At 35.0% G+C, this 13233-nt stretch overlaps 1 protein-coding gene and 1 long non-coding RNA gene across 3 annotated transcripts in view; one reads left to right on the top strand and one right to left on the bottom strand.

Moving 5' to 3' along the window:
* Positions 1–13233, bottom strand: part of LOC307190731 — a 409690-nt gene that overhangs the window by 212869 nt on the left and 183588 nt on the right. The window lies entirely within an intron of this gene.
* On the top strand, positions 3585–5116 carry LOC307190476 (NADH dehydrogenase [ubiquinone] 1 alpha subcomplex subunit 13-like). Its single transcript, XM_079929647.1, has one exon. The coding sequence runs from the start codon at positions 4391–4393 to the stop codon at positions 4829–4831; it is 441 nt and encodes a 146-aa protein (XP_079785773.1). The 5' UTR covers positions 3585–4390; the 3' UTR covers positions 4832–5116.

Genomic DNA, 13233 nt, shown 5'->3' with positions numbered 1-13233 from the left:
CTGGTTTATCTCCAGTTTAGCATTACTTCTTGGATTATAGTATTTTGGATTCTAGTAGAAAACCCTGGATTAAAGTTTACCAGAGCCTCTATAACATGACAGCCTCTAATTTTTATTCTGTCTCGTGGTATGATGAAAGTATACTTTGGACCCTCAGATGGTCAGCATCAGATTTCTGCTTAGCTTCTCATCTCAGGAACACTTTTTTTTTTTTTTAAGTAAGTTGGAAAAATACTTCAATAGGAAAAGTGTTTCCAAATGTCTGACTCATTTTGCTTAGCTTCCTTACTCTCTGGGAATGATAATTACAATATGTCTTTGCTGTTCTTCTGTGCCATCAAACTTATTTTATCTTAATTTTTTCCTAGCTTGGCTGGTTGCTCTCAGTGAATGAATTTGTCCAACACAAATTATTGTGCTGCTTTCAAATTGATTATCATGTATTTTAATTCAATTTCTACTTTCAACCACACAATACATTATAAATAAAGTCAATGTGTATTTTTTACCTTATTCTACACATTTATATTTTCTCTTTTATTCCCATTCCTTCTATTCAACAATGTGTTTCATTTTTTCCTTTAAAAAGCCTCTAAAATTTCCTTTAGCTTAATCATACTGTTAACTAATTCTTTGCAAATGAAACAGTATGCACATACAATTCTCTGCAATTATTCAGAACAACCCATTGGAAAAACTGACTGAGGCTAAATTTAGCCGAAAATTATATTTTTAAACAATAGAACAAAATACTAATTTTTTTGTTTATACATGATGTCCAACATTTATAATTATTAATCTGTAAAATTATTACATCTTAGGATAATGGAAATAAACCTATAATTCATTTGATTAAAGAGATTTCTAGAAATCTTTGAAACATGATTATGTGATTCCTTTGTCTCAAATAGGAAAACAAAATACTTAAAGGATGTAAAACTAAAAACAGATTGATTTAGTTGAAAAAAAAAAAACCTTGAATTATAAGCATAGTGTATTTTACAATATATATTATTTTTGAAATTCATTTTAGAAGCCAGCATCATTATTCATGAGAGAGAAATCACTTCAAAGTTTGTTCCACAAGGAGGAGTTCTGATCCTTCTCATTAACCTTCTTTTTCCTCTCCCCCAATCTCAGTCCTTATACATTTTAACGTATCTCTGGTGTTATTGACGTACATTAGTCTTCAAACTGAAATGTCATAAGCCATAAATTCTCCTCAATTCACATTAAAGTAAGTGGTTATCTCTGGGCAGCAGAATTGTTAAGAGATATAAAGAAATGGAATTTGTGTTTACTATATGCATTTTTAAATAACTGAATCAATAAAACAAATGTATAATATTTATATAGGATATAAAAAAATTAAGTTGTCAAAATTCCTCTTTAACCTAGTAGTTTTCTGGAAACTTTCATGATTTCTATAAGTAGAATTAATTGACACTCTTATGCTTTACCAAGTGGATCACATCCATATCCTTGAAGCTATGTGCATAACTCATTGCCCTCTAAATCAGGCATGTATTTTTTTATATTAACAGCACCTAAACTTGTCTGAATTGACAAGTTATTTGTTACTGACATTATAAGAAAAGCTTAGAAACCACAAAACACAAGAGAAGAAAAAAGGATTCTATTGATAAATGGATTCTATTGATAAATGTGAAGTTTATGTTATGTGAATTATACCACAGTTTAAAAAAAATATTTTTGTGGCTTTTAAATGTGGATGACAACTTGGGAGCTATATTTAGAACTCTCTCTCTCTCTCTCTGTATATATATATGTATATATATATATACAGAGAGAGAGAGAGAGAGAGAGAATTTTCTCCTTTGAAGGAGATATAGTGGTTTGCCTGGTTATTCTGTTTTAATGATTATTGCATTTAAAAAAAAATAAATTTGATAATTTCACAGTGTATATCTTTATTTCACTTATTATTTGGTTAGCTCTTTTAAAATATAGACTAATACATACATCAGTGAAATTTCCTTTAGTGTATCTATGACTATTGTCTCTGTCTCTTTTATACCTGAGTTTTGGTTCTGTGTTTCAACCATTCATATCTACATTCTTCTCTAAGAACATTTTATTTCTTTTTCTCTCATTTTGATTTGGATGTGATTTCCCAAACCTATTGTTGAAATCATTGGTTTCACTTTCTCTAGTTTTTATCCTACTCTATCTGGCTTCTATTGCCATTTTAAATTCTTCAATGACATAATTTTTTTCACCTTACCATATTTCCATATTTCCTCCAATGCCCTGTGCTCTCAGACTGTAATTTTATGCAAACAAATAAGTACTGTGAGAATATCTAAACAATTTATGTTCACTTGGGAATATGTGTGTGTGTGTGTGTATATATATATATATATATATAATTTTCACATATAAATATTTGTTTATTTATATTTTTGTTTCAGAATATATATTTTAAATGTTTATCTTCATGTTTTCATATTCTTATGGGTGGCACATGTATCCAAGCCATCTGTTAAGTGTGAAAAATTATATGAGTATTTTTACCATTTCCTACTTATGTGTGCAAAATTCTCCTGTCAAAATGTAAATTGAGATAATGAATGATGTATGGATATCTATTATTTTACCTACCCTTTCTTTTCTTTTCTTTTCTTTTGACAGTAGCAGTGTGATGGTATATGAGGAATATTGTTGAAATTCTTAACATGTGCAGTCAGAAAACTTGATTTCTGACATATTGTTTTGTCTCTCTCATCTTTGTTTAAGTGTCTTATAACAGTAACCTGAAGTCCATCCAGCTCTGTTGAGTTCAGGAAGTAAACTGAATTAATTGGTGTTTACCCATTCTAAACTGCTCCACAGATTTATAATAAATCAAACATACTGGAAAGCAATCAGCTTAAAGGCCTATAACCCACACAAAAGTTTTTGTATTTGTCAGGCCAAGTAAATTTCTTTCATCCAAGGTTTTCAGGACATTTTGTGATAAAATCAACGGGTGAGCTCTCAGCTCACCTATCAGTTTCCCTACCTTTCAATACTTACCAGTCCCAATTAGGGGATTCCTTCTATATTAGCATGATATTATAACTATAGTGAAACAAGATTTAAAAAATAATATTGAATAATCATGGAATTTATTTTCTTACCCAGGAAAATCAGGCTTTTAATGGTATTTCTTTGAAGCAGAGAAAAGTGTTCTACATATAGTGGTTCACATCAACCAAATAAAGTACTGATGTCTCTAGCCTTTGCTTCCCAAAATGGAATAGTAGGGTTTTCAAAATATGTCCCCACTTACTTGCCACTATTCTAAATAAAAGGAAACACATAAGCCAACTTTTGGTATTCTCCAATTGGACTATATCTGTTAGGCATCTCTTGAAGCCCATAGGATATGATGAGACTGCAGTGGGTTGAACAGTGCCACCCCCCCACCAAATTAATGTCTGCCTGGATCCTCAGAATGTGACCTTATTTGTAAATAGGGTCTTTGTGGATATAATTAGGGTAAGAATCCATATAAGACCATACAGAATTAGAGTAGGTCCTAAATCCAATGAGAATGTCCTCATAAGAGACAGAAAAGGGAGAAGAAATCCATGTGAAAATTCATATGAAGACTGAGGCAAAGATTGGCTCCAAGATAAGGAACACCTTGAACCATCAGAAGCTGAAAGAGGCAAGGAAGTATTCTCTCCCACAGCCCTCCAAGGGAGTATAACTCTACTGACACCTACAGTTTGAACTTAGAGCTTCCAGAACTAAGAGGGAATAAATGCCCATTGCTTTAAGCCAACAAGTGAGTGATAACTTCTTACGTGCATCCCTAGGAAACTAATATAATGCCTTGATCTAAAATTTGCTATTTTGGTCATTTCTGTATCTTTCTGAGAAGAGTTTGTAAGCTCGTTCTTCTACTACCAATCTTTCTCAAGGACTCTCTTTTAATTTTTAAAGGTAATTAACTTAAGGTCCTGTTTTCAAGCCTTAAAATCAATTTAAAAACTCATAAGAAACTTGGTTTAATTTTTTGAAAAAAAGTTTAATTTTGGTTGTGTGGATGGGGTTTGATGTATACTATGTAAGTCAGTGATTCCAATCTTCTGTTTGTAAGCGCAAACGCACTTCTACCAGTAAAAATATTCATTTCATATCATGATTTTTCAGCTCTGTTTAGAAGTCTTAGTAAGACAGAGATAGGCTACTAAGATGGATATTGTAAATAAATAAAATACCAACAGTCATTTTTTATGTTCTGCCAGGAGGACTTTGTTCTCCCTTATTTGTTAATCACTTGTCTGTAATGAAGTTAAGTTCCCTACTTGGAATGTAATGTTAAGTTCTGAATTCAAATTTTAAAGAAACAGAAAAAAGAAGGATTGAAGGCCCTGCAAGCATGGTGTCATCGAAGGGGAGGAAGGACATGCCCCAGCTGGGGGGCTACAGCCCTATCGACTACAAGCGGAACCTTCCGCGTCGGGGGCTGTCGGGCTACAGCATGGTCGCCATGGGCATCGGGACCTTGCTCTTTGTGTACTGGAGCATGATGAAGTGGAACTGCGAACGCAGGCGCCTGGAGATCCAGGAGTTCGAGGCCCGCATTGCGCTGATGCCTCTGTTGCAGGCAGAGAAGGACCGGAAGCTTCTCCAGATACTTCGGGAGAACTTGGAGGAGGAGGCGATCATCGTGAAGGGCGTGCCAGATGGGAAGGTAGGTGAGTCCGTGTTCCACACAACGTGCTGGGTGACCCCCATGCTGGGCAAGCTCTACGGGCTGCGCATGTGCACAAACGAGGAGGTTCTCAATGCCACCTCCGGCTTCAAGCAGTACACCTAGGGGCCTGTGCCCCTCAGACCACTGGACCCCTACTGCCTCCCCACCAGGAGAGAACAAACGCTCTGGAGACTGGCAAAAAAAAAAAAAAAAAAAAAAAAAGATAGAAGGACTCAAAGTCATTTTACATGATGGAAGAAATGGGATATATGTACCTGTGTACATGCTGACTTTGTAAAACAGCTTAACCTCCTTCTGTTTGGCCTTCAGATATAATGAGATGATTAGGAAGTAGACGATTCAGAAAAAAATAATAATTGACATAAAGTTAATAAAAAGGATTTTCTAATGGACCGAATTTCCTGAAAATGGAAGGCACTAGGAATTGCAGTGGGGAATCTGTTACTAGATTAATAGTTTTCTAACAGTGAGTGCCTGGAATTCCATTTTGTGGCTTAAAACATGGCAAATGTATATCTACTAACAGGTTGTAGATGTGTCTGACTGTAACCTCAAGAAATAAAGGAAAATAATAGAAGCAAAGAATAAAATGTATGTAGTGCTTGGATTATAGAAAACCTTGAATGCAAGATTAAGTGTTTCTGATTTTTCTCTAAACAATGGGGCTGGGATGTGATACTAGGAGTACTTCTTGAAGTTTTTGCATAATTATGCAATCAAAATACATTACAATAAAATGAACATGATGATAAAATTAAAGATAGTGTGAAACAAACTCCAACTTTCTTACATTTAAAAGTGTGTTTTTGTTTTTTTTTTTACATATTTGGTTTTAACAGATACTTTTATTCCCTAAAACTTTGCTGTAGAACATTCTCTCAAGAACTGAAAGAAATGGACATGAAGTCAAGAAATACATCAGGGTTAAGAAATAGAGACATGGAAGGAGAATAATAAACAGGCAAACTAAAATATATAGAAATGCAATCAAATACACTAAGAAAAATGTCCACAGGAATTCAGTAGAATCTCATTTTCTTGATTCACATATTCTATTGCTAATCCTTTGAAGCATCAAGGGTTGGGAATTTCTATTTCTCAGGGTAATTATAAATTTCCCTAGAAGTCTACAGAAAATCATATGAGCACAGAGAAGTAACAATAAAATACTACACAGGGCTGAATGTGATGGCTTAGTTACTGAGTTTACTACTAGATGTTACTTTTAATTCATAACAGTGAGAAAATTGGCTCATATGTTATAGCATAGTTACTGGGAGGAAAAAAGGGGCTTAGACACAATTTTCTATGCCTTTTGAAGCTGACTTTAGCTGGGTTGTATGATTAGTTTTGCCTGGGGGTTAGAGAACTGTTGAACATTCTGTCAGTGCTAGGGCTCATTTGGCTTTCTCTCTAAGATATTGGTCAATTTCAGCTTATCTGGCAAAGACTAAGGTTGCAATTTATTTTATTTTATTTCTTAAATATTACTTGAAACTTTTCCTTTTTCCATTCTAAGATCAACCAAGAAGTTTTACACAAAATGGAAAAACACAATGGTCTCTCCCTGTGGTGACTTCTTGGTATTTTAACAAAGGCCGGTTGAGCAGCAGGGAGGCACGTTAAAGACAGCACTTTCCTGGCAGGTTTGTAAATACATGAGAAAACAGGCAATGCTCATGCTTTTAATACTCAAGAATAATTTATGAGTTAATTGTACTAACTCTGAAAATTGTATTTATTCAACATTACTGTGTCACAAGAACTATATTATTTAGGTGCTAGAAACGAATTGCACAGCCTAACCTCAAAGAGCTTACAGTTGACCAAAAAAAAAAAAAAATGTAGACATATAAATATAAATCTCTATATAAAGATGGTATAATAATTTCACAAAGGGTATGTCACATCCAGTAAGTGTTGGGATCATAGACGGATTCAATGAGGAAGTGATATTTGAACTAAATTTTGATGAAAGACATTAAGGAAATAGAGGGAAGGACATTCCAATAAAGAGGAAAGCATACATTAACACACATAGGCAGGAATGCCCAGACTGGCATTAGGAAAAGAAATTAGGAAAGTTAGATTGTCTGGAAAGTAGGATCCATAGTAATAGAAAATATTACCTCAACTTGCAGCCTGGATTAAGCCATGACATTATGTTAATAAGTATTTCATTACCACTGTAGTAAACTTTTAGAAAGGAATTCATGAGCCAACTCAAGATTTGCTTCTCTAAAGAAGACTAAGCTCTCCAGCCTGCATACCTAATGTCCATTTCTGATTTCTCATATCTCTCATAGTTGCTATTTGGCCCTTTTGCAATCAGCATTTCTCCTGATATTCACATAATTCAACCTCATTTCCTCATAGCATCTGAAATCCTTCAGCATAGGGATATCTTCTTTCAAAACTTTCAAATATTCATCACAGCATTTGTCACAAAATACTTAGTAACTCATCCCTAATGATGGGATTTGAACAACTAAACAAGTTTGCTTACTTCAGTAATTTAAACCTCAGCATGCATTAATATGTGCTAGGTAAAGAGAATGTACTTTCACATTACATTTTGATGTGCACTTTTTATCGCTGAATACTTTCTGAAAGGTGATATGCACCACTGCTTGCTTATCGTGAAATCCCACATGTCATAACAGAAAGCCAGATAATAAACATTTATCAAGAGACATGCAAGTAAATTGCTTAACATAGTATTGGGGCATAGAAATCCATTAAATAAATGTTGCCTAGGATTATGATTATTAATAGTGATCGTGGTAGACACAGTAGCAGTAGGAATAGTAACAGTGGAGGTGGTAATTCAAAGATATTTGAAGAGGTAAAGAGTCAATATAAATAAAGTCAACAAATAAATAAATAACGTCAACAAAATATGGATCATATTATAATAAATACATTACTATATTTTATGAAATTTTAACTTTTAATAAATGTTTGAAACATATTAACAAATGCTGCATTAAAAATAAACCAGAAATATTTCATTTTGACTTGTATTTAAACTAATTTTTGTAAATCTTTTGTTTTATGCAAAAAAAAAGTAACACTTTTTATATGGTACTCTTTTTTGGATCATCATGGCCAATGAAAGGTATGTTCAAAATTTTGTAGTCACAGAATAAAACTATTTTTTCACAGCACCTATAATAAAAATTTACAACAAAATTTTTATTCAGCAACACAATATGGTGCAGTTTTATGTTTCCTCTTATTATTGTCAAAAATGTATGGTTTATTCCAAATGATATTTAAATCTCCTTATTAATAATCCTTATTGTCTGCATAGAACATACATTTTTTATACCTCACACAGAGAAAATTTTTAGTGTTAAACAGAAAGTCTATAGGAATTTTCTGAATGAACTCAATGTTAAATTTAAAATATGTATATATTGCACAAGGAAAATTATAGCTGAAAATGGACCATTTTCATAGCTTTCCAACAAAAAAAGCTAAATGGTTTAAACCTGTATCTCAAAGAAGCAATCCACTGATCATCACTTCTCTAAAGCAAGAGAGAAATCTATGTTGAACACTATTTGAAAAGCCGTTAAGGACTAATTACAGAGAATTAAATCATGTCTTTTTTTTTTTTAATCCATTTTAGTAGCTGAAGTAGTTTTCAGGAGTTACTAAATTTTAAAAACCTGTGGGGACAACTAACCGCTGAACAATCATCGATAGGAAGACACTGGAATTCACCAAAAAAGATACCCCACATCCAAAGACCAAGGAGAAGCTGAATTAGATGGTAGGAGGGGCACATTCACAATAAAATCAAATTCCATAACCACTGGGTGGGTGATTCACAGATTGGAAAACAAGTATACCACAGAAGTCCACCCACTGGAGTGAAGGTTCTGAGCCCCACGTCAGGCTTCCCAACCTGAGGGTCCGGCAATGGGAGGAGGAACTCCCAGAGAATCAGACTTTGAAGGCTAGTGTGATTTGATTGCAGGACTTTGACAGGACTGGGGGAAACAGAGACTCAACTCTTGGAGGGCACACACAAAGTAGTGTGAGCAAGAGGACTCAGGGGAAGGAGCAGTGACCCCACAGGAGACTGAACCAGACCTGCTTGCTAGTGTTGGAGGATCTCCTGCAGAGGTGAGGGGCAGCTGTGGCTCACCATGGGGACAAGGATACTGGCAGCAGAAGTACTCCTTGGCGTGAGCCTTCCTGGAGTCTGCCATTGGCCCCACCAAAGAACCTGTAGCCTCCAGTGCTGGGTTGCTTCAGGCCAAACAACCAAAAAGGAGGGAACTCAGCCCCACCCATCAGCAGACAGCGGATTAAAGTTTTACTGAGCTCTGCCCACCAGAGTAACAGCCAGCTCTACCCACCACCAGTACCTCCCATCAGGAAGCTTCCACAAGCATCTTAGATAGCCTCATCCACCAGAGGGCAGACAGCAGAAGCAAGAAGAACTACAATCCTGCAGCCTGTGGAATGAAAACCACATTCACAGAAAGACAGAAAAAAGGAAAAGGCAGAGGACTATGTACCAGGTGAAGGAACAAGATAAAACCCCAGAAAAACAACTCCATGAAGTAGAGATAGGCAACCTTCCAGGAAAAGAATTCAGAATAATGATAGTGAAGATGACCCAGGACCCCAGGCAAAGATCGAGAAGATGCAAGAAATGTTTAACAAAGATCTAGAAGAATTAAAGAACAAACAAATAGAGATGAACAATACAATAACTGAAATCAAAAATAACCAAGAGATTACTGGAGAAATCAAAGAAGAAATCAAAAAATACCTAGAGACAAATGACAACGAAAACACAATGATCCAAACCTATGGGATGCAGCAAAAGCAGTTCTAAGAGGGAAGTGTATAGCAATACAATCCTACCTTAAGAAACAAGAAAAATCTCAAATAAACAATCTACCCTTACACTTAAAGGAACTAGAAAATGAAGAACAAACAAAACCCAAAGATAGTAGAAGGAAAGAAATCATAAAGATCAGAGCAGAAATAAATGAAATAGAAACAAAGAAAACAATAGCAAAGATCAAAAAAACTAAAAGCTGCTTCTTGAGAAGATAAACAAGATTGTAAACCTTTAGCCAGATGTATCAAGAAAAAGAGGAAGAGGACTCAAATCAATAAAATTATAAATGAATAAAGGAGAAGTTACGATGGACACCACAGAAATACAAAGCATCATAAGAGACTACTACAAGCAACTCTATGCCAATAAAATGGACAACCTGGAAGAAATGGACAAATTCTTAGAAAGGTATAACCTTCCAAGACTGAACCAGGAAGAAATAGAAAATATGAACAGACCAATCGCAAGCGCTGAAATTGAAACTGTGATTAAAAATCTTACAACAAGCAAAACTCCAGGACCAGATGGCTTCAAACATTCTATCAAACATTTATAAAAGAGCTAACACCCATCCTTCTCAAACTCTTCCAAAAAATTTCAGAGGAAGGAACACTCCCAAACTCATTCTATGAGGCCACCATCACCCTGATATCAAAACCAGACAAAGATACTACAAAAAAAGAAAACTACAGACCAATATCACTGATGAATATGGATGCAAAAATCCTCAACAAAATACTAGAAAACAGAATCCAACAACACATTAAAAGGATCATACACCATGATCAAGTGGAATTTATCCCAGGGATGGAAGGATTCTTCACTACATGCAGTCAGTCAATGTGATACACCATACTAACAAACTGAAGAATAAAACCCATATGATCATCTCAATAGATGCAGAAAAACTTCGACAAAATTCAGCACCAATTTATGATAAAAACTCTCCAGAAAGTGGGCACAGATGGAACCTACCTCAACATATTAAAGGCCATATACAACAAACCCACAGCAAACATCATTCTCAACGGTGAAAAATTGAAAGCATTTCCTCTAAGATCAGGAACAAGGATGTCCACTGTCACCACTATTATTCAACATAGTTTTGGAAGTCCTAGCCATGGCAATCAGAGAAGGAAAAGAAATAAAAGGAATGCAAATTGGAAAAGAAGAAGCAAAACTGTCACTGTTTGAAGATGACATGATACTATACATAGAAAATCCTAAGGATGCCACCAGAAAAGTATTAGAGCTTATCAATCAATTTGGTAAATTTGCAGGATACAAAATTAATGCACAGAAATCTCTTGCATTCGTATACATTAACAACGAAAGTTCAGAAAGAGAAATTAAGGAAACAATCCCATTCACCTCTGCAACAAAAAGAATAAAATACCTAGGAGTAAACCTATCTAACGTGGTAAAAGACCTGTACTCAGAAAACTATAAGACCCTGATGAAAGAAATCAAAGATGACACAAACAGATGGAGAGATATACCATGTTCTTAGATTGGAAGAATCAATATTGTGAAAATGGCTATACTACCCAAAGCAATCTACAGATTCAATGCAATACCAGTCAAATTACCAATGGCACTTTTTACAGAACTAGAGCAAAAAATCTTAAAATTTGTATGGAGTACAAAAGACCCGAAATAGTCAAAGCAATCTTGAGGGGAAAAAATGGAGCTGGAGGAATCAGACTCCCAGATGTCAGACTATACTACAAAGCTACAGTAATTAAGACAGTATGGTACTCGCACAGCAACAGAAATATAGATCAATGGAACAGGATAGAAAGCCCAGAGATAAACCCATGCACCTATGGTCAACTAATCTATGACAAAGGAGACAAGGATACACAATGGAGAAAAGACAGTCTCTTCAAAAAGTGGTGCTGGGAAAACTGGACAGCTACTTGTAAAAGAATGAAATTAGGACACTCCCTAACACCATACACAAAAAGAAACTCCAAATGGATTAAAGACCTAAATTTAAGACCAGATAGTTTCAAACTCTTAGGGGAAAACATAGGAAGAACACTCTTGGACATAAACCACAGCAAGACCTTTTTTGACCCACCTCCTAGAGTAATGGAACTAAAAACAAAAATAACCAAATGGGACCTAATGAAACTTAAAATCTTTGCACAGCAAAGGAAATTACAAACAAGACAAAAAACAACCCTCAGAATGGGAGAAAATATTTGCAAATGAAGCAACTGACAAAGAATTAATCTCCAAAATATATAAACAGCTCATGCAGCTCAATATTAAAAAAAACAAGCAACCCTATCAAAAAATGGCCAGAGGACCTAAATAGACATTTCTCCAAAGAAGATATACAGATTGTCAACAAACACATGAAAACATGCTCAACATCTCTAATTATTAGAGAAATACAAATCAAAACTACAATGGGGTATCACCTCACACCAGTCAGAATGGCCATCATCAAAAAATCTACGAACAATAAATGTCAGAGAGGGTGTGGAGAAAAGGGAACCCTCTTGCACTGTTGGTGGGAATGTACATTGATACAGCCACTATGGGGAACAGTATGGAGGTCCCTCCAGAAACTAAACATAGAATTACCATATGACCCAGCAATCCCACTCCTGGGCATATACCCAAAGAAAACCATAATTCAAAAAGACACATGCACCCCACTGTTCATTGCAGCACTATTTACAATAGCCAGGTCATGGAAGCAACCTAAATACCCACTGACAGATGAAGGGATAAAGAAGATGTGGTACATACATATAACAGAATGTTAATCAGCCATAAAAAAGAACAAAACTGGGTCATTTGTAGAGATGTTGACAGACCTAGAGACTGTCATACAGAGTGAAGTAAGTCAGAAAGAGAAAAACAAATACCGTATGTTAATGAATATATGTGGAATCTAGAAACATGGTACAGATGAACCGGTTTGCAAGGCAGAAATTGAGACACAGATGTAGAGAACAAACATATGGACACCAAGGGGGGAAAGCGGGGTGGGGTGGGGTGGGATGAATTGGGAGATTGAGATTGACATATATACACTAATACGTATAAAATAGATAACTAATAAGAACCTGATGTGTTAAAAAAAAATCAGATCAGTATTTGCCTTAAAAATGATGGAAATGTTCAAAATTTTGTTTGTGGTGGTGCTTACACAAGTATATACAAATGCCAAAATTCATCAACCTGAAAACTTAAGATAGCTGCATTTTATTTCATGAAATTTATACCTTAATAAAGTTGATTTTTATGAAAGGAAAAAAACTTGTGAGATAGAGAGATCAGGATAAAATCAGGGAAGAAAATAATTTCACAGTGCATACAACTTGTATAACGCCAAGCCCCATCTGTAATTATTTATAATGCCAAGTTCCTTTATCAAATGTGATTTTCCCTTAATGTTCTGAGAAAACGTTTTAAAAAGTCACTAAAGGAAAGAATTTTCAACTAGGTTCTCTAATACTACTACTACTAATAAATCTAGTAAAATAATAGGATACAATTTCTTCAGGCATACACTTTTGTTTGTGTGTTTGTGTGACAAATGCGTGAAATTTAGATGTCTGCCAAGAAGAGCAATGCAGCAACTACTTCCTCATCTCAGCTGGAGCCATAACTCTAAGGTACT

The sequence above is a fragment of the Stenella coeruleoalba genome (genome assembly GCF_951394435.1).
Source record: "Stenella coeruleoalba genome assembly, chromosome: 8".
Taxonomy (NCBI): Eukaryota; Metazoa; Chordata; class Mammalia; order Artiodactyla; family Delphinidae; genus Stenella; species Stenella coeruleoalba.
The sequence above is the reverse complement of the archived record's forward strand: the minus strand, read 5'-3'. Positions and strand labels throughout refer to the sequence as shown.

What these genes read in the sequence shown, in the direction of transcription:
- LOC307190476 (XM_079929647.1), top strand. Translation starts at nt 4,391, where the DNA reads ATGGTGTCATCGAAGGGGAGGAAGGACATGCCCCAGCTGGGGGGCTAC.